Source organism: Dipodomys merriami, unplaced genomic scaffold (genome assembly GCF_024711535.1).
Source record: "Dipodomys merriami isolate MVZ:Mamm:240054 unplaced genomic scaffold, mDipMer1.0.p SCAF_408, whole genome shotgun sequence".
NCBI classification, from domain to species: domain Eukaryota; kingdom Metazoa; phylum Chordata; class Mammalia; order Rodentia; family Heteromyidae; genus Dipodomys; species Dipodomys merriami.
Window position 1 is genome coordinate 916645 of NW_027205693.1, and position 19982 is coordinate 936626.

At 50.4% G+C, this 19982-nt stretch overlaps 3 protein-coding genes across 3 annotated transcripts; 2 read left to right on the forward strand and 1 right to left on the reverse strand.

The window, feature by feature from the left end:
• Nucleotides 1-1041: 1041 nt before the first annotated feature.
• LOC138806805 (uncharacterized) lies at nt 1042-4200 on the forward strand. Its single transcript, XM_069992155.1, has 3 exons — nt 1042-1130; nt 1872-2632; nt 4111-4200. The coding sequence occupies exons 2-3, from the start codon at nt 1941-1943 to the stop codon at nt 4115-4117; spliced, it is 699 nt and encodes a 232-aa protein (XP_069848256.1). The 5' UTR covers nt 1042-1130; nt 1872-1940; the 3' UTR covers nt 4118-4200.
• A 3754-nt stretch (nt 4201-7954) lies between these two features.
• Nucleotides 7955-9124, forward strand: LOC138806798 (salivary acidic proline-rich phosphoprotein 1/2-like). The gene is made up of 2 exons (XM_069992150.1): nt 7955-8018; nt 8778-9124. The coding sequence occupies exons 1-2, from the start codon at nt 7955-7957 to the stop codon at nt 9122-9124; spliced, it is 411 nt and encodes a 136-aa protein (XP_069848251.1).
• Nucleotides 9125-11729: 2605 nt separating this feature from the next.
• LOC138806806 (proline-rich protein 2-like) lies at nt 11730-15109 on the reverse strand. Its single transcript, XM_069992156.1, has 3 exons — nt 15030-15109; nt 14094-14183; nt 11730-13274 (listed from the first exon to the last, which is right to left on the reverse strand). Exons 1-3 carry the CDS (start codon nt 15091-15093, stop codon nt 11926-11928), a joined length of 1503 nt encoding a protein of 500 aa, XP_069848257.1. The 5' UTR covers nt 15094-15109; the 3' UTR covers nt 11730-11925.
• Between the last annotated feature and the right edge of the window lie 4873 nt (nt 15110-19982).

Consider the following 19982-nt stretch of genomic DNA (forward strand, 5'->3'; position numbering starts at 1 on the left):
CACACCAACTCACTTGAGGGATGAACTCAAAACCCAGGTGAGTTCACTGACCAGTTGCGGTCTTTCATGAAAAGAGTGAGCAGGTAACTACCGATGTAGCAGGGAACAAAATGCAAGGTGACAGTAAGCAATGTGGGCACCAGACAAAACCTACTGGAAACACAACATCGTTGCACAAAACGTGCAGCCAAACACAAAACAACAAAACAAATGCTAACTGAGAAGAAATCATCCCAAAATGCAGTAGAAAAAAAGCCAAAAGATGATAAACGGCAGGGTTAGTTTAGAGTACTCAATATCGGCAAATGAGTTTAACAGAGAGAGCGAGGAAGACGTGACGGAGAAGAGATCCCCCATTCTCAGAGCAGAGCACCTGACTGTAAATGAAAGCACAAACTCTTTCAGAATTTAGACTCTGAAAGAGGTAGCCAACTGCCTCCCACAAGTGCAAGCCTGAATACTGCATCGTTGTGACAAAAAATAATCCCGAGAAGACATAAGGCCAAGCCCAGTGTTCTAGAACCTTCCAGAACAGGATAGGATCCTAGGGGAAGATTATTAAAGTGCTAGGAGATATGAAACAGCAATCAAGTGCTTACTGTGCTGGTGAAATCTCTATTTCGTGAAGAAGCTTAACTAAATGTCCCACACAAACATCTATGTCCATTATAATGGATGGAAGACTGTCTTTGTTAGATTAATGATGAAAAACATAAATATAGCTGCTCCTGCACAACACTACCAGTCTCAGCAGACTGACTGAACTTCACATAATGATGCTAAAAATCTAGTGTGTGGACCAAAGTTGTAGGCGTGGGTCCTCCAAACCTTTGCCCTAAGTCCTATGTGGTGTATCTTAAGAATAAATCCTTGGCTGCCTCCTCCCCACCCATCCCGTCAGGCTCTGGTCCAGAAGAAGAGTCAGGGATGCGAGGCATTCCAGTATGTCAGGCAGAAGGGCACCCGGCGGGCGAGCTCAAAGCTCCATTCTTCTGCTCCTCCTCATAAAGCGAGAGGCCTCGCATCTCGGCACAGACTCCAGAGCCGGTCCAGAGCCTCTTCCACGATGCTGCTGGTCCTGCTCACCGCGGCCCTGCTGGCCCTGAGCTCTGCTCAGAGATATGGTCAAGGTAGGGAAATGGGTGCTGGGATTCGACCTAGAGTCTAGGAGAAGAAAGGAGAGGGGGTGACTTGTTAGGACAACACAAGTATTCTTACCCATGTCTGAGGCTGAGATTTGTTTTTTCTTTTTTTAGTTTTGGGGGGGTCCGGTCGTGGGGCCTGAACTCTGGGTCTGGACACTGTCCCTCAGCTCTTCAGCTCAAAGCTAGTGCTCTACCACTTGAGCCACAGCGTCACTTCTGGCTTTTTTTCTTTTTGCTTATGTGGTGCTGAGGAATAGAACTCAGGGCCTTATGCATGCAAGGCAAACGCTCTACCACTGAGCCACCTTCCCAGTCCACGCCTGAGATTTTTTAATATCTAATGAGACCTATTGGAGTGTATGTCCACAATAAGAGAAGATACACAGAGCAGAGGCTTGATTGGGTAATGTTTGCATTCATGAAGATATCGTAAGGACAGGGCAGATGTGGTCGAGGCTGGGCCTGGTGCGGGCTGGTGTACTAGACACGCGGCGGATGCAGGGGAGACAGGCAGGCCAGCTGTTCCTGGGAATGAAGTCACATGGCTAATTTGAATCCTCTGTCAGTGATTCTCACCCTGTGAGGGCAAAATCTAGGGATTCGTTAGCCAAGGCTCAAAGGAGGTCACAGGGAAGGCTGGCAGGGGAGAGGCCAGGCGAGAAGGTCACTGAGCAGAAAGAGAAGAGCCGTCTGTCCCTGAGCTGTGTTCTTGCTGTACAAACACAGGATTCGGGAATCCAAACCAGGGCCCTGCTCTGAGACCCCTTCCTGGAGGATTCGCACCATTTGGTGAGGATGGTCCTCAGCAGAGACCCCCACAGCAGGGAGGCCAGCAGCAGCAAGGACCACCTCAACAAGGACCCCTACAACAAGGACCCCCACAACAAGGACCCCCACAACAGCAGCAAGGACCCCAACCACAAGGACCCCAACAACAGCAGCAAAGACCTCCACAAGGACCCCAGGGCCCCCCACGAAGACCCCAGGGGCCCCCACGAGGACCCTCACAAGGACCCCAGGGCCCCCCAAGAAGACCCCAGGGTCCCCCACAAGGACCCCCACGAGGACCCCCACAACAGAGACCCCAGGGCCCCCCACGAGGACCCCCACGAGGACCCCTGGGCCCCGCACAAGGCCCCCCACGAGGACCTCCACGAGGACACCAGGGTCCCCCACGAGGACCCCCACGAGGACCCCCACAGCAGAGACCCCAGGGCCCCCCACAAGGACCCCCACAACAGAGACCCCCCCAGCAGGGACCCCCCCAGCAGGGACCTCCCCAGCAGGGAGGCCCACAGCAGGGAGGCCCACAGCAGGGAGGCCCACAGCAGGGAGGCCCACAGCAGGGAGGCCCACAGCAGGGACCTCCCCAGCAGGGAGGCCCACAGCAGGGACCCCCACAGCAGGGACCTCCCCAACAGGGAGGTCAGCAGCAGGGACCCCCCCAGTAAAGCCAACCTTCTCAGCAACCCGCAATTCAATGTCAGGTACGATTTAAATTTATTCTCTATGAAAACCTTTGGCTTCTAAAAATCACTCCACTGTAGTTCTGGTTTTGAGGACCGTGGACCCAAGTTTCCCTTTGTTCTGCCACCGTCTGTCTGTCTGTGTGTCTGTCTTGTGCTGCTCTGTGAAGAGCGTGGCTCTCCCTGGGCCCGCTGCTCCTTGCTTGGGCTCGATGGCGTCCCCCGCCTGGTCCCTCTGCTCTGCCTGGCCTCTCAGAGCGAGTGTCTGAGCTCTAGTATCTCTGCTCTGTTTTACCTGGATATAATGCTGCTAAACATTAGATTTTTTCCCAATTCTTTTTTTTTTTTTTTTTTTGGGTCCAGTCATGGGGCTTGAACTCTGGGCCTGGGTGCTGTCCCTTAGCTCTTCAGCTCAAGGCTAGCGCTCTACCATTTGAGCCACAGCACCACTTCCGGCTTTTTTCTTTTTGCTTATGTGGTGCTGAGGAATCGAACCCAGGGCCTCAGGCATGCAAGGCAAGCGCTCTACCGCTGAGCCACCTTCCCAGCCCCTTTCCCAATTCTTTCAAATGAATACATGCTCAATATAAAGACAGGTCCACCTAAACAGAAAGGCATGAGACGAAAACTAAAAAGCATGTGTTATCGTAAGTCCCCACTTCCTGAAAAGCACCAGGATTGTGTTGGCTGATTTCTTAGAAATACTATTTTTTTTCTTTTTGTCGGTCATGGGGCTTGAACTCTGGGCCTGGGCGCTGTCTCTGAGTTCTTCAGCTCAAGGCTTGTGCTCTACCATTGAAGCCATAGCACCACTTCTGGTTTTCTGGTGGTTAATTGGAGATAAGAGTTTCACAGACTTTTCTGCCCAGGCTGGCTTTGAACTGTGATCCTCAGACCTTAGTCTCCTACTTGGATGATAAGCGTGAGCCACCAGTGCCAGGCTTTAGGAATACTTTTGTACATACATATGTATAATCAGTTCCTGTAAACACTGCATTTTAGGTTAAAATCTGTATTATACATATATTCAATAACATACTTCTTAGAAAACGTCCGCAGGTCTCTTTAGTTAATGGTTTTCTTGATTATATGGAGGCCTTCTCTGTGTTCTTCTCTGTTTGGCTTGTAGTTCATGATTATGTACCATTTTGTTGTGTGGCTCTGCCATAAGCTCTTCAATCAATGCCTTGTGTGTGGACTTTCAGTCTCATGTCAGCACCTGATACAGGAAATGCTTCAGTGGTGGTTGTCAATCATACACCAGATAAACAAGCTACGAAAGTATTTTTCTTCATCTTATTAGTAATAACTTAGAATGCATTATTTGCTAGGTACATAGCAAGAATAAACAGAAAGAAAGGAAAAAGAGATGGGTGGAAAAAATAGAGAAAAAGGAAGAAGATGTAAGCTATCATACACCTCCCTGCAAATCCGGCAAGCAATAGGAAGCTGTGGGCACCACATCAACCTGTAACCTGGCTGTCCTTTGTTTGTTTCAGACAGTGAACAAGAAGATGTTTGGAGGTCATTTCATTGGAATGCGTGGTCACACCGTATCTTTACTAAGTCAATAAAACAATAAGCATCCACATTCTGACTGCCATTGCTTTTATTTATTAGCATCAATCAGTCACGCAAGGGGGTTCTAATTTAACATGCCCATTGATGTAGACAGCACATGCAGTTCAAATTCACCCCTCCTGCTTCTCCCTCCTCCCGTTCCCCAACTTCTCTGTTTGACTTGTGGCTGAGAGTAGAGTCTGAAGGTTCTCAACATAATATTTAATGTCCAGAGTGCCTTCTCTTGAATGCTCCTAGCATTCACTTTGGCCCAGGCCCTTGCAGCTTGTAATCTAGCAATACTAGAATGTGAAGCAAGCGCTCAGCTGATAATCTTGTAATTCTACAATAACACTCAGGACAGGAGAAACCACCATATTTCCAAAATAATCAATTCTGTTGATTCTGGTAATGGAGTGTGCTTCTAGACCTTTTTTTACTAGCATCCATTGCACTCTTTCCTCTTCACCTCACAGTTGCCTGGTTCTCTCCCAGTGATGTAATAATCACCATTCTGAATTTTTCTAAAAGACACGGTGGGGGTTAATGTTGACACCTAAGGACCATTGGCAGTTGTGTAGTAGCCTGCTGTCTGTTGCTGTGATTTCTTCAGCCAGCACCTGTAAGGTCTATGGCCCCATGCTCTCTCTGGACTCCCCACTGCTAACATAATTATGAGTATGGTTCTGGCCAGAGATGTAAAAACGTCAGAGTGTTTGCACAACTTAAAGAGCAAATAGTCACCCATAGCCTTACAACTCAAAGAAAACACTGTTTCTTCTCTTTTATTAAGTTTGACATTACCTCAAGTCCTAGAGTGATTCCAAGAGAGCTAAGAAATCTCCTAATATTAGTTCTAGTGGAAAAACACAATTTTATTTGGGGAAGTTATCAAAACAGTGAAAGACTAAGATACATAAGTAAACAAAATCACAAAATAGCATAAAGCAAAACATGAAATTATAGGTTTCAAAGGAAACTGAAGTGCTAAATATTGAGGAATGCCCTTTTCTTTTTTCTTTTGGTCAGTCCTGGGGCATATACTCAGGGCCTGGGCACTGTCCCTGAGCTCTTTCACTCAAGGCTGGCGTTCTACCACTTGAGCCACAGCACCACTTCTGGTTTTCTGGTGGTTCATTGGAGATAAAGTCTCACAAACTTTCCTGCCCAGGCTGGCTTTAAACCGCGATCCTCAGACCTTAGCCTCCTGAGTAGCTAGGATTACAGATGTGACCCACCGGCACCTGGCAAATGCCCTTTTCTTACATGACAAGGGCTTTAGCCAAGGAGAACATGTGGCACAGCACCATTGTTTCTTGAGCAATTTAGCTGAATGAGCCAAAAACAATTGCAATTTAAGACTAATATTCCAAGGAAATTGCTATTTTACCCAGTTTCTACTTTTGTACAATGCCATTTTGCTGTTAAGAACCATCATTTAAATAGCCACTGATAAGTAAATCATTAAAATCTTACTTAGTTTAACGACACATATGAAATTCCCTTTCTCCCCTGTGTGGCGGTGGTGGGGTTCACCTGTAATCCCAGCACAGTGGAGTGGATGCCTGAGTACATGCCTTCATGTGAACACAGGGACAGACCCAGGGTGCATACAGGAGCCCCCGGGGTGGGCAGACCAGGGACATTCACGGGGGGCAGAGGCAGGGGACAGGGAGAGGAGTAGGGGGATTCCAAACTCCTGCCATATGGGTGCCGGCTCCCGGGCTCCAAGCCTGTGTGAGATCATGTTTTATGCTTGTCACTCAATCTGCGGATTTCTTTTTGGTTGGCATCTCTCCTGCGGTAATATGAGAGACAGCAGACTTTAGGGTATAGAAATAAAAAGTCCTATTGATGGCATGATAAGCCGTACGTGGGGACAAATGGCTGCCCAGCTGACCTTCCTGGCTTCAGTTCTCGAACGATTTCAAGCTCACTGAAACTCATGGCCAGTCTTCTCCCCTGTCTTTCTGTAGGGCTGCAGGCTTGGGATGTTTCAGATGAGTTCAGAGGCAATATTTTTCTTTTGTGATAAATGAATCTCCTTGCTGCATGGCTGACATTGGAGAAGGTCAGAGGAAAATCCAGCACTGGGTAATAAATGACAGAATCCGCTGCTCTGTTCCTGTATCCACCACAATAAGGTCGAAGCTGGCTCCAGTCTGAGCTGCTGCTTCTGCCTCTGCCACACAGTGCTGGCCGGTGGGCCTGGCCTTCCCCTCTGTCCATGCCCTCTGACTTTCCCTTCCTGCCAGAAGGTCAGGGCCATTCCTGTCACTGTCCCTTCCCACAGAAGGCCTTCAGAGCCTTCGTAACAGTAGATAGGGGCATGGAGTCCAAAAGCCCAGCTAAAGCAGATCTGCTTTTCCTAGAAGCAGGAGAGAGTCGCCAGTGTTTAACACCCCCTCTTCAAATCACAGTTATGCTAGGAAGACGTCACCGTCCTGACCGAACTGCAAGCCAACTTGTCTGCGACAAACACCACTGTCACCAGGCCCTGCTGTGGTTTTCTCTGCACCTCTTGAGAAAGGGAGCGAGAAACTCGAATGGGAGAGTGCAGAACCACCAGTGCGCACTGGGCAGGAGCCAGACTGCCAGCCATGTGACCATCCTTGCCTTCCCTCCAACCAAGACATACTTGAATTAGCCCAACTCCATAACACCCAATGGCCACGCAGAACCTGAGCCTTGAGAGAACTGAAGAGAGGCAGATGTCTATGCCAAGGCATCTGGACCTTCTGTGGAAAGGGCAAACAGGCAGCTACCCATGCAGCAGAAAAAGGCAGAAGGTGAGCCCAGGACAAGCACCCCACCAGCCCAACAAGACTTGGAAACACAGCAACTTGTTTCTGGTATCACAAGGAAACATGGAACAAGATGGCGAAGAAGAGAACATAGGATGGTTTAGAAGATGAAAATCTCCAGCCTAATGTTATAGAACATGCTGGAATAAAAAAAAAAAAAGAAGGTTCTCAGGAGACAACTGAGGCCACAGCCAGGCCTGTCAGGAAATTGTGCATTTGTGTTATCATGGCATGGAAACCCCATTCTGAGTTCCGTGGTGGGTTGAGCTTCATAGTTCACAGGGCCCTCATGGGATGAATGTTTTAGGATCTGCATATCTATAGCCCGAGGCTTCTACAAACAGAAACAGATCAGATCTCGGTCAGTCTGGGCTGGGGATAAACAGAAACAGATCAGATCCTGGTCAGTCTGGGCTGGGGATTCCACGCCATGTTTCCTAACCCACCACAGAGCTGAGCAGAAATGGCCTCTACTCAGAAATGGCCTGACTCAGTTGACTAAGACACAGGGGGACATACACTGGAGAGGGCGGAGTTGGGGCTGCAGTGGAAGCCATGAGTGTGAACTGTCTTCGTCTTTGGCTGAAGAACGGGGGCAGGGGGTGTACATGAACACACACGTGTACACACTAACGAACCTCACTCACTAACCATGGAGGTACACGATGGCTTCCGTCAGCATGAGATTCAAACGATGAGGTTAAGATCTCAGTGTGTGGAATAACTGCACGAAAGACTCTTCTTTCAAGATTTGCCAAAGTGTCATCTCTTGTCCTTTAGGAATGACACCACAGGCCGCCTCCTCCACACCCTCATCCTGCCGGGCTAATCCCACAAAGAAATGATGGACGTGAGCCCCACTCTGTCCGGCGGGAGGGCATCGGGTGATCTCAGAGCTCCATTGTTCTGTTCTCTTCATAAAGCCAGTGGCCTCGCTTCCCAGCACGGACTCCAGAGCCTGTCCAGAGCCTCCTCCACGATGCTGGTGGTCCTGCTCACCGCGGCCCTGCTGGCCCTCAGCTCCGCTCAGAGCTATGATGAAGGTACAGGAAACGGGTGCTGCCTGTACTCAGGGTGCACGGAGGAGTGGGAAATGGGGTCTGATCGTGCTTGAGGATTAGGGGCTCAGGATCAAGGGAAGTGGAGTGCAGACAAGGAGGGAGGCAACCGTGGGAACACTGGCTGGTCCACACTCCGCAGCAAGGACTTAGACTTTCTCACCTATGACTGGCACTCACATGGACTGTTTTTGTGTTTCGGCGTGCGGGCCATGAAGGATAGGTGCGTGCTCTGACTCTGAGCTGTGTCCTGCGATTTCATCAGCGATTTTGGCCAGGTGCATGGCCGGGTGTGTGACCTTTGTGGAATCCCACTGTGCACTGTGAGGGATGATGCCACAGAGGAGGCTCCGCTGTGAACACAGCAGGCTGTTAAAGGCAGCAGGGCAGGCGGCGGCGCGGCCTTGCTGCTCTAGGGCATTCTGGCAGACGAAGGAGAAGTAGGTGCATCACGGCCATGTCTGGGAGTGGAAGTCACATGAAACTCCTGTAGCACTGATCATAGGGGTTTGGCTTCTAGGGGAGACCGCATCTGAAAATTCTTTAACCAAGACCTTAAATGCTTTTCCCAGATGGTAAGGGTGAGCGATTCCCACGTAGTGAGGGAATGGAGGAGCAGCCAGAGCTCATGAGGAAGGCTGGCACTGGAGAGGCAGGTTCTGGGGGGAGGGGGAGGGAGGCCAGGTGAGAAGGTCATGGGGGTGAAAAGAGAAGACAGTCTCTATGCCTGCTGTGCCCACACAGAATCGGAGAACCTAGACGCGGGCCCTGAGGAGGCACCCCTTTCCGGAGAATCCTCTCCAGGATCAGCTGGAGAGGAGAACCAGGAGGATGTGCTTCAGCAGGGATCTCCACAAAGAGGAGGCAAGCAACGCAAGAATTCTCGCCCTCCTGCTGGGAACCAGCAAGGACCCCAACAGGAAGGCCAGCGTCCTGGGAGCCCAGGGCCCCAGCAAGGAGGCAAGGGGCGGGGAAAGCAGCAGCGGCAGTGGGGACAGCAGCAGCGGCAGAGGGGGCAGCAGCGGCGACAGGGTGGCCCTGGTGGTCCCAGGAACCAACAGCAGTCCCCAGGAGGCCGACCACGTCCGTAATCCGTCATCTATGGTAAGGTATGCAATACATGTATTCTCCGCCAAAACGTCTAACTCCTACTCTTTTGCAAACAGTGTCCATATGAATCGACTTTACACATGTTGAAATGATAGTCTTCCATCCCGTGTCGTTTTTCATATTGAGCTCCTCTCATTCAGCATCTCCAGGATGGTTCTGCTTCCTTTTGTTCCATGATCCTCTGTACTGTGCTGTGTTGTGAAGAACACAGCTTTCCCTTGGGCCTTCTGCTTGCTGGCTCAGCGTCCATTGCTGGGCGTCCCTACCTGCTGTCCATCCGGCAGTGCTGCTCTGTCCTGCCTTGTAGAAGCCAGTGTCTGAGTTCTAGTGTTCCTGATGGATTACTACAATGTTGCTAATCACTGTATAGTCCTCCCCCTCCCTCCCCCTCACCACAATACTTTTAAACTTGTACTTGTTCCAGGTAGAAAGACACAAGGCTACATTTTAAAAGCATAAATTATTTTCCTTCTCTACTCCTTCCCAGGAAACACCTACCATTAATTTTGCTGGATAAACGCTTAGAAGTATCTATGTATTACATTGATGAGTTCACTTTTTTCTTGACTCATATCAGGCTTTTTATTCAAAAAAGCTGAAAGCTGGGTATGGGTGCCAGTAATCCCAGCACCTCAGGAGGTTATCACCAGAAGGATCTCAGTTTAAAGCCAGCCCATTTGGGAAAGTCTGAGAATTCTGTTTCCAAAATAACCAGAAAACACTGGAGGCGTGGCTCAAATGGTAGAGTTACAATCTGTGAGCGAGAAAGCCAAGTAAGTGCGTGAGGCACTACGTTCAAGCATTCTTCTTTGAAGAAAAGAAGGAAAAGAAAAAAATTCTGTGTTATTCTTGTCTGAAATAACACATAGTTCAAAGATGTATATACATTTCTTCTGAACATGCTTGCTCTTGTTTCTTTTTTTCTTTTTCTTTTTTCTTTTTTTTGGTCAGTTGTGGGGCTTGAACTCAGAGCCTGGGCTCTGTCCCTGAGCTCTAGTGTTCTACCACCTGAGCCACAGCGCCACTTCCGGTTTTCTAGTATTTTATTGGAGGTAAGAGTCTCATGGACTTTCCTGCCTGGGCTGGCTTTGAACTGTGTTCCTCAGATCTCAGCCTCCTGAGTAGCTGGGATTACAGGTGTGAGCCACCATTGCCTGTCCTTGTTCTTGTTTTTATTCTTCTGTTTTTGTGGGTTTTGTTTTGTTTGGCTTGTGTTTTATAATTGCATGCTATTCCATTGTATGGCTCTGCCATGAGTTTTTGTTTTTCAGACTCATTTTATATGAGCATACTTTAACAGACATTCAGTCTGGTGTTGATATTTCTTTTTTTATAAGATACATTTCAGTGACCATCTTTCCAAATATATACCTAAAAACTTTCAAAGGCAAATAAAAGATAAACAATGTGGGAAAAATATTTCCAACATATTATAAGCAAGAACTTAAGGGTAAATTTTGTACTGGGTGCGTACCAAGAAGAAACAAATAGAAATACTGAAGAAATTGGGGAAGGTGTAGAAAAGAGGGAAAGGAGGTAAGCTATTTCTTGCCATGCCAGCAACCTGCGGCCACACTGCTGACCATTGTGGACCTGCGTGCCAAATCTTCCTCATCACATCCTTTCTTTGTTTCAGAAAGCGAATGCGGAGATAACGGCCTTCAAAAGTTGTATTGCTGGAGCCCTGTGTTCTCAGCTGTACAAATAAAACAATGAGCATGCAAATCCTGGCTGCTGTCTCTCTTTCTGTGTGGGGTCCAGAGTCTCACCCCATGGGCTCCCTCCTCTCCCCCCATCCACTCCAGGGACTCCACACACACACACACACACACACACACACACACACACACACACACACACACACACATCCTGTCCATGCACAGGCCAGACTTAGTGCCCAGACTTCCAGTACTCTAAGACACACATAGATTTTAAATGCCTTTCATGTGTGTTTGCTGGGGCTTGAACTCGGGGCCTTGCTCTTCTGTTTGGCGTTTTCACTCATGCTGGTGCTCTATTATACCTGCAGTCTGCCACCTTGTGTGTTAACATAAGAGTACTGCAGACTTTCTGCTCAGGCTTCGAACTGAAGTAAACGCTGCGGCTCTCAGATGTCCCTCTGTACCACACTCATCAGCTAGATTGTTAGATCAAGCGTGGATAACTTGAAGACAAGCACTTAAAAACATAGAAAGCACTTAGAAGCGCAGACCTGAATGTTATTTAGCAGGGGTTCTGGGATGAGAGCAGTGGAGGGGTGAGCATGGAGTAGAATGGTCTGGTGAAAATGAGGGGAAGTCATTGAGGCTGAGCTAGGAGACAGAAGACCCACTACCAACCCAGGTCAAATGGGGGGGGGGTGGAGAGGACAGGGTGGGCCTGGGAAAGGGGGAGGACATGGAGGGGTGGCGGAGAGGACAGGGTGGGCCCTGAGAGGGAGGACATGGTGGGGGGTGGAGAGGACAGGGTGGGCCATGCTCCTCTCAACAGAACCACCCTGAAGAGACTCCATAGAGCCTCATTATCTATACCAGAAGTTTAGAACAAACACATTTACACATGGCTTCCATGACAGAGGATACCGGGTTATTTTTGGACACACCAGACTTTAATGCAGGTTGGCACTGAGAAGCCTTTAGAGAGCCAGGGACAGCCCTGCTGGCACTGAGCTCAGATTCGCAGCATGAGGTGGTGACCCCTGGGGTCGCCAGGATTAATCTGGAAAGGCCATGTGTGATGTCCTTCTACTGCCAGGTCCCCTTTAGTGACCAGGGGTCGGGGATCAGGGCCATGTCGGATTGGCTCCCTGTGGTGGTCTTTCAGGGTGACCAGGGAAGGGCCATGTCGGATTGGCCCCCTGAGGTGGTCTCGGCTGATGAGGGGGGCGGGGCCATGTCGGATTGGCCCCCTGAGGAGGTCTCGGCTGGTGAGGGGGGCGGGGCCATGTCGGATTGGCCCCCTGAGGAGGTCTCGGCTGGTGAGGGGGGCGGGGCCATGTCGGATTGGCTCCCTGAGGTGGTCTCGGCTGGTGAGGGGGGCGGGGCCATGTCGGATTGGCCCCCTGAGGTGGTCTCGGCTGGTGAGGGGGGCGGGGCCATGTCGGATTGACCCCCTGTGGTGGTCTCGGCTGGTGAGGGGGCTGGGGTTGCGTCTCATTGGTTCCCTGAGGTGGTCTCTGCTGGTGGGGGGGACGGGGCTGAGTCTGATTGGCCCCCTGTGGTGGTCTAGGCTGTGTCTGATTGGCTCCCTGAGGTGGTCTTGGCTGGTGAGGGGGGCGGGGCTGTGTCTGATTGGCTTCCTGAGGTGGTCTCGGCTGGTGAGGGGGGCGGGGCTGTGTCTGATTGGCTCCCTGAGGTGGTCTCGGCTGGTGAGGGGGGCGGGGCTGTGTCTGATTGGTTCCCTGAGGTGGCCTTGGCTGGTGAGGGGGGCGGGGCTGTGTCTGATTGGTTCCCTGAGGTGGTCTCGGCTGGTGAGGGGGGTGGGGCTGTGTCTGATTGGCTCCCTGAGGTGGTCTCGGCTGGTGAGGGGGGCGGGGCTGTGTCTGATTGGTTTCCTGAGGTGGTCTTGGCTGGTGAGGGGGGCGGGGCTGTGTCTGATTGGCTCCCTGAGGTGGTCTCGGCTGGTGAGGGGGGCGGGGCTGTGTCTGATTGGCTCCCTGAGGTGGTCTTGGCTGGTGAGGGGAGCGGGGCTGTGTCTGATTGGTTTCCTGAGGTGGTCTCGGCTGGTGAGGGGGGCGGGGCTGTGTCTGATTGGCTCCCTGAGGTGGTCTCGGCTGGTGAGGGGGGCGGGGCTGTGTCTGATTGGTTTCCTGAGGTGGTCTCGGCTGGTGAGGGGGGCGGGGCTGTGTCTGATTGGTTCCCTGAGGTGGTCTCGGCTGGTGAGGGGGGCGGGGCTGTGTCTGATTGGTTTCTTGAGGTGGTCTCGGCTGGTGAGGGGGGCGGGGCTGTGTCTGATTGGCCCCCTGAGGTGGTCTCGGATGTTGAGGGGGGCGGGGCTGTGTCTGATTGGCCCCCTGAGGTGGTCTCGGATGTTGAGGGGGGCGGGCATTAGCAGGAGGTCTCGGTGGGTGTCCTCCGTGGTGAGGTGGTCTCTGAGGATGATGCTCTAGGTCCTGACTTGAGTCTTCAATCGCTGTATGGGCACAGAATAAGTTATGGTGGTGGTGGGAGGCCAAGACAGCCCCTGCTCACTGCTGGCCTGGTTCACCCCTGCCGCATGGTGAAGAACTTCCCCGTCTCACTGTGGGCAATATGGACACTCCCATCTAGGCTTCTGAGGCAACTTCTTCTTTACACTTGTCATAAAGCAAGCCTTAGATACTGTGCAATTCCCAGAATGCCCAACAAGGGTTTAATCAGACACAGCAGGAGTTGGGCTGTTTTCTCCAAAGACAGAAGGGAAGCACAATGAAGTCCAGCGTGCTGCCATTTGTACTTCAGAGTCCAGTGAGACCTCACTGCCTGCGGGTCCACATGTCACCACGGGAGCCTTGCACAGAAACTAGGACAGGTTTCTCAGGACTGTGACCCCATACAGAAACACGGAAAGTGAGAAGAACAAGAACACGGTGCACACAGATTCTCTGGTTACGGTGGCAAAGGCCTCTGATGAATTCCAGAGAAAAGGGACATGTACACATATGTCTGCACATCTCACCATGAAACCATATGATTCTAGAAAGAAACAATAGGGACAAAAGAAGTCGCTGGAATGACTTTTAAGGCCAAAATCAATACACACTGGCTTTGCACATCATCTCTGCTCTCACGGAAGGCCAGCCTCACTGCCCTTCAAGTTGGGGTCCCTGGGCCTGGTTCCCAGACCAAGGCTGTGGAAGGTCTGCCTGTGTTCTAGGAAGAACTAACACTCATTAACTACTAATCATCTAGACATATGATTTCGAAGAACTGAAAAATTCCTGAGGAATAGAAAGAGGATTAGACTTTTTACCTGATGATGATGAGGAGGAGGAGAAGGAGGAGGAGGACGAGGAGGAGGAGTGAAAGAAGGAGGAGGGGTAAGCATCTTCATGGCTGTCTTCTAGGAAATAAAGTGCAGGAAGAAGTACGTTAAATCCTCAACCTACCACACCTCATGAGTGTTATTCAGGGAAAGGGTACTCTGCCCACAACCTGCCCCGGTCATGTGGTACTGTGTCAGCAACCCGCATGGAACCTTGTCCATCATCACGTCCATCTGACGTGTTGTTGGAAAGGGAGGGTGATGTAAAGGAGTAGCAGGTGGTGATTGAGTCTCAACTACTTGCTCAAAACATGTGCGAATGCTCACTGCTAGTATTTGTTAGTATTTACTGTCCTTCTTGCAAAGCGGTGTGGTGCAGTTTTGCCTTTTCTTTATTAAATCATCACTCATATCCACACTCTTTCTCAAGAGGGGAGAAAGACAGTTGTATACAGTGTCAGCAGTTCTACCTGTAGCAAATTTGAAAGGATTGTGGGTGGTAGCAAAATGGGAAATGGATCCCTGGTATTTCTACCTCTCCATGTACAGACGGTCAGATTTTCCATTTGAGACTTGTGCGTCTCCCTCACTTGCCCTCCCACCCAGTACGCCAAGCGGGGGGCCTCCACCCCTGCTTTGAGAACAAGCATGTCTTCATGTTGGGGCTCCCTTCCTCCCAGGCTATTGCAAACGCATGCTGCTCTGCCTCCGGTTTCAAAACATACCTTGTCAGTGTACCGGTAGAGATTTTATGGAGTTCTGATTTTCCATGAAGTCTAAAGCCTGGGCATAACTAGTCTTACACTTGTTAGAAAAGCAGTGGAGTCTGCCTTCTCATCCCCTTCTGTCCCTTCCCCTCTCCTGTTCTGGGTGAGACCCCTGACCCCCAAGCAAGGTCCACGTAGGCCCTGTGTCATCCATTACCTTTGCTGGAGCTGTGAGCGGAGCTCAGGGCCAGCAGGGCTGCCGTGAGCAGGACCAGCAGCATCGTGGAGGAGGCTCTGGACAGGCTCTGGGGGCCGGGCTGGACTCGGGGCTGCTTGCTTTATGAGGAGGATGGAACAATGGAGCTCTGAGTTTGCCCGGTGACCTCATGCCTGACATATTAGAATGTTTTGCATCCCTGACGTTTCTTGGGGTTCATCCCAGTAATGTGGATGGGGAGAAGGCTGCTATTGTCTCATGCATCAGCGGTACAACCTGTGACTTGAATAACATGGTTGAAGGATATTATCTGCTCAATGAGACTGAGGAGTCCGTTCTTCAAATGTGTCGTTTGTGAAGTGCCAGATGGTGGGTAGGGCATGAACAAATTTTTTTTTTGGGGGGTCTGGTCATGGGGCCTGCACTCTGGTCCTGGGCGCTGTCCCTTAGCTCTTCAGCTCAAGGCTAGCGCTCTACCACTTGAGCTACAGCGCCACTTCTGGCTTTTTTTTTTTTTCTTATGTGGTGCTGAGGAATTGAACCCAGGGCCTCATGCATGCAAGGCAAGCGCTCTACCACTGAGCCACCTTCCTAGCGGCATGAACAAATGTGAATGTGTGTGCCCCCAGGTCCCAGGTCAACCAAGGAAGACCGGCACCCCCTCTGGCCAGCATCAAATCCCAAATCTGCTCACTCACAGTATGTGTGTCACACATGTGTCTATCCAATTACAATTCCCTCACTCACGGTGTATGTGCATTACACATGTGTCTATCCAAGCACAATTCCCTCACTCACGGTGTGTGTGTGTGTCACACATGTGTCTATGCAACCATTGTCCCTTCACTCCCGGTGTGGGTGTCACACCTGTGTGAAATCTAGCTGTGATTTTGTTAGCATGGCAGCCAGCCCTGCTCTGAGCTGTGATGGTCAGGACTCTGCAGTTGGACACAATGTAAGTGAATGCTGCCTCTCATGCCGCTCAGTCTCACCAAGACCTTTCAGAGGTGTTCAAGGATCTGGCTCTAATCACAGAAGCCTTGTCTTTCAGAGCACAAGAATCCTGTAATGTTCCACTGGCCCTGAGTTCCTAGAGACGCAGTGGCCACAGACTCCATAGATTTTTAACAGAGCATCATGACACATCGTCTCCAACAAGCTGTCATTTCAAGTCCCTAATGATGTCTCTCTCCGCCCCCCAACCCACGCTTTTTTTCTTTACTGGAATGCTTTGTAAGATTGAGTTGGGCCTTCTTTTACTTTAAGAGATAGTTTAAATAACTACCACTGATTTATACACTCGATCGCATGTATTCACGTTCCGATTTGCAATTGTGTCCAGCCCAGTCTCGGCTTTGCCTTTGGCACAGAGGATGCTGTGAGCAGCAGTCTGGAACTTACTCCTCCTAGAACGGATTCATTATCGCTTTCCTGCCTCCTTTCTCCTGTGCCTCGCACCTTCTACCTGACATTTCCCCCAGCATTTTTAGAGAATTCCTTAAAAGTTATTTCTTTTCTTCTAAATCGCAGTATTTCCTATTGCTTCTTAGCCCACAAGGAGGGCCTCGCCCCAAGTGTTAGCGCACCACTCCTGGGCCAGCTCTTCTGTCTGATTCCCCAGCTGACCAAGGCATTGTCCGAATTCTGTTTCCCAAGGTGGGAAGAGGACTGGCAGCAGTTCCCAGCCTTCCCAGCTAAAGCAGGTTCAGTATCTCTGCCATGGCCTGCAGTCCTCACACGTATGATATAGTCTGACCCAGCTATTGTATGGAGGATCCTGGCCCACCTATCTTCACACTCAAGGTTGAGATATTAATGTACAGATTGTTTCTTATTGTTGTTGGTGGTCCTAGGGCTTGAATTAGAGTTTTTCCTATTGGTTGGCTTTTTTGCTCATGGTATGCTTTACTATTTTAGCCATACCTCTAGTCTGGCATTTTACTCATTTATTGGAGATGAAGTCTTGTAGCTTTTTCTGCCTAGGCTGATTTGGAAGCAAGATCTTCCAGGACTTGGCCTCCTGAGGAGCCAGGATTATGGCTGTGAACTCCAAGGCCGTGTGTGTGTGTGTGTGTGTGTGTGTGTGTGTGTGTTTGTGTGTGTGTGTGTGTGTGTGTGTGTGTGTGTGTTTTGTGGGTCGTGGGGCTTGAACTCTGGGCCTGGGCACTGTCCCTCAGCTCTTCAGCTCCAGGATAGTGCTCTACCACTTGAGCCACAATGCCACTTCTGGTTTTCTTGTAGTTTACTGGAGGTAATAGTTTCATGGACTTTTCTGCCCGGGCTGACTTTGAACCATGATCCTCAGATCTCAGCCCCCTGAGTAGCTAGGATTACAGGTATGAGCCACCAATGCCTGGCTCTGGGGCTCTGTGCTTTTGAGGAGATGTTTTCACAGAGTTAAGGGAAAGGAACTGTAGAGAGAACACAGCCAAGTTACAAACAAGCAACCATGGTGCACAGGATTCTCAGCTTCTTGGCTCCAACTGCGCTGCACAATGCCGGACAAAAAGGCCTTTACAGCCATCGTGTGCCCACCCTGTGTGTGGGTCACTGCATGCACTTTCCACCAAGTGAGATTTTTTTTTGAAAGTCAGTAGAAATTTCAAAACCCAGCCCCACATTTCCCTTTCGCCTGACCTGTAAAGGCTAAGGAGATGTCTTACCTTTTCCATTTCCTCACTTTGATTTGTTTTCTGGCCCTTATTCTCCCTCATCTTTAAGAAAATGAATACCAACAAAGCAGTAGAGCGCAGTAACACAGACACAAGCCTGGATGTGATGCCTCCTTAGCCCCTGCTGGCCACTCACCGGCCTCCCTTACACCGGCCTCCGTCCAGCCCCCCACCATTGCAGGAAAGGGCTGCAATATTGGTGTTATCCTTACAGCTGAAGATGTGTCTGAAGATTTGATGACATTAAGTGAATGCAGTAATAAACACACCAGGTAGGAAAGCCTGCAGAATACGATAATAACCATGCCAGGTAGGTAAGTTTGCAGATTTAGGTAAGTTTGTTGATTAGTCAGGAAATTAGCCAAGTCCTGGAGAGACTCCATACGTGATCATACTCAGAAATACATTGCAGTAGCCTCAACTGGTAGCATTTTTGAACAAGATAGGACAAATATAATGAGCTGAAAAATGATTTGGGGTGTTGTCATCTGATTTAACCAACTGTGTCGAAGCTTTGGGCTCCAACTCCTCAAAAACTGGAGATTGGGCCTTGAGGGGAGTGGTCAGGTTATAAAGAGGGTGCACTGCCTTGTGTCCTTAAAAGAAGAGGGTGCCTGGACACAGGGGAGACAGCAGGGCTGCAAGTGCACAGGGCAGGTGCTGTATGCCCAATGAGGAGGCCATCCTGGGGCCAGCAGAGAGGCTTTCATCTCCAAACCTGTATGAGGACACGTGCCTGGGCTGGATCCCACCCTGGACTCAGAAACCGAAAGGAGGAGCAGGGGTCAGGTGCTTCTGCGAGGATCTAAGCATAAGGTTACCTCTGAGGGCAGCGTGTTTGGGAGGTCAGGATGAAGCCGCCCCACTGCATGTTTCCCCACTGGCTCTTCCCCTACTGTTTTTGTTGTTGGATGAGCTCCACCATGACATTTTTCTTTCATAACACACTAATCTCTTTCACACATTTCTGACATGAGAAAAGGTCAGGGATCGGGCTGCCGCTGAGGGACGCAAAGCTTAATTTGTCATTCTGCCTCAGGATCCGGCCCGGCTGGGGCCAGGCTGCCCTCCACCTGTCCTGTGCACGTGAGCCTGTGGAAGCAGTCTCCGCTCCTTCTCTTCTGCCCCCTTTCCCACCGGAAGGGCTCTCGCCAGCATCCCAGGCCCCTGGCTCCACATCTCCTTCCAGAGATGGTCTTGGTGAGAAACTGAGGCACCTGCTAGGACTGAGCCTGCAGTCTTGGCCTCTGACAAAGACCATCATCCACCAGGAACTGCAGATGTGCACGATCACAGGGAGGAATCACCAAATGCTGATCTTTCCTCTCTTCAGAACCCTGCCATCCTTCCTCCAGGTTACCCTGCAATGCCACATTATGGGTCATAAGCCTGTTGTTTGGAAGTCTGCCTGCAGTGTTTTCTGAAGCTCTTCCCAAGGGGCATGCATAGCATAGGGCCCAGCCATCCACAGGGGGGCAAGGGGCCAGGTCTGGGGGGTAGAGTCAGTCACATGACCCCAGAGTATAGTCACATGACCCTACATGCCAAATCACCTCCCAAGAGATGCTCCAATCACTGCCAGTCCTCTGCTAACCTCAACAACCGTATTCCTTCACGGGGTCTGAAATGAAGAGAGTGAACCATGCTGGTGCCGGTGTGAACATGTGGGAAACACAACACCCCATCACCAGACTCTGAAATCAAATGCAAAGCAGAGCTAGTAAAGAGTAACACGGTACCGGGCGTGGTAGCTCATGCTTTAATCCCTGCGGTGGGAAGAGTCTGAGATGGGGCTGTACAGTGAGGTGCTGTCTCAAGAAACAACAACACAAACCAACAACAAAGCTGAGTAAAGTAGGAACGGATTTGAAAGATTCAATAAAGGGATTTTTTTTTCTCCCGCAAAATGAAAAAAGCTAGATATAAGATTGCAAAGGGAATGGACACGGGACAGACACAGCTCAATGCCTGCACAACTCTCTTCAGGAGAGAAATCCATGAGGGTCACCACTGCCGGCAGGCTGAGTCTCTCCAGACCCACTGGGGACGGGCGCTGGGAGGGCTGGAGGGAAACGCATGTGGGTCTGGTTCTGTCTGGTTTCTAGAAGATGCTCAGGCATCTCAGTGCCAGGCTGGGCGGCTCGAGCAGATGAGGTGGTGTTGGGTAAAGGAGGAAGAGTTGAGCTGGTGGAATTTTCTAGGAAGGGGACTAGAGCTGGAAACCAGCAACTCTCACAAAGATGACAGATAAATACGGGAGGATCCGGCCAGAAGATGAACA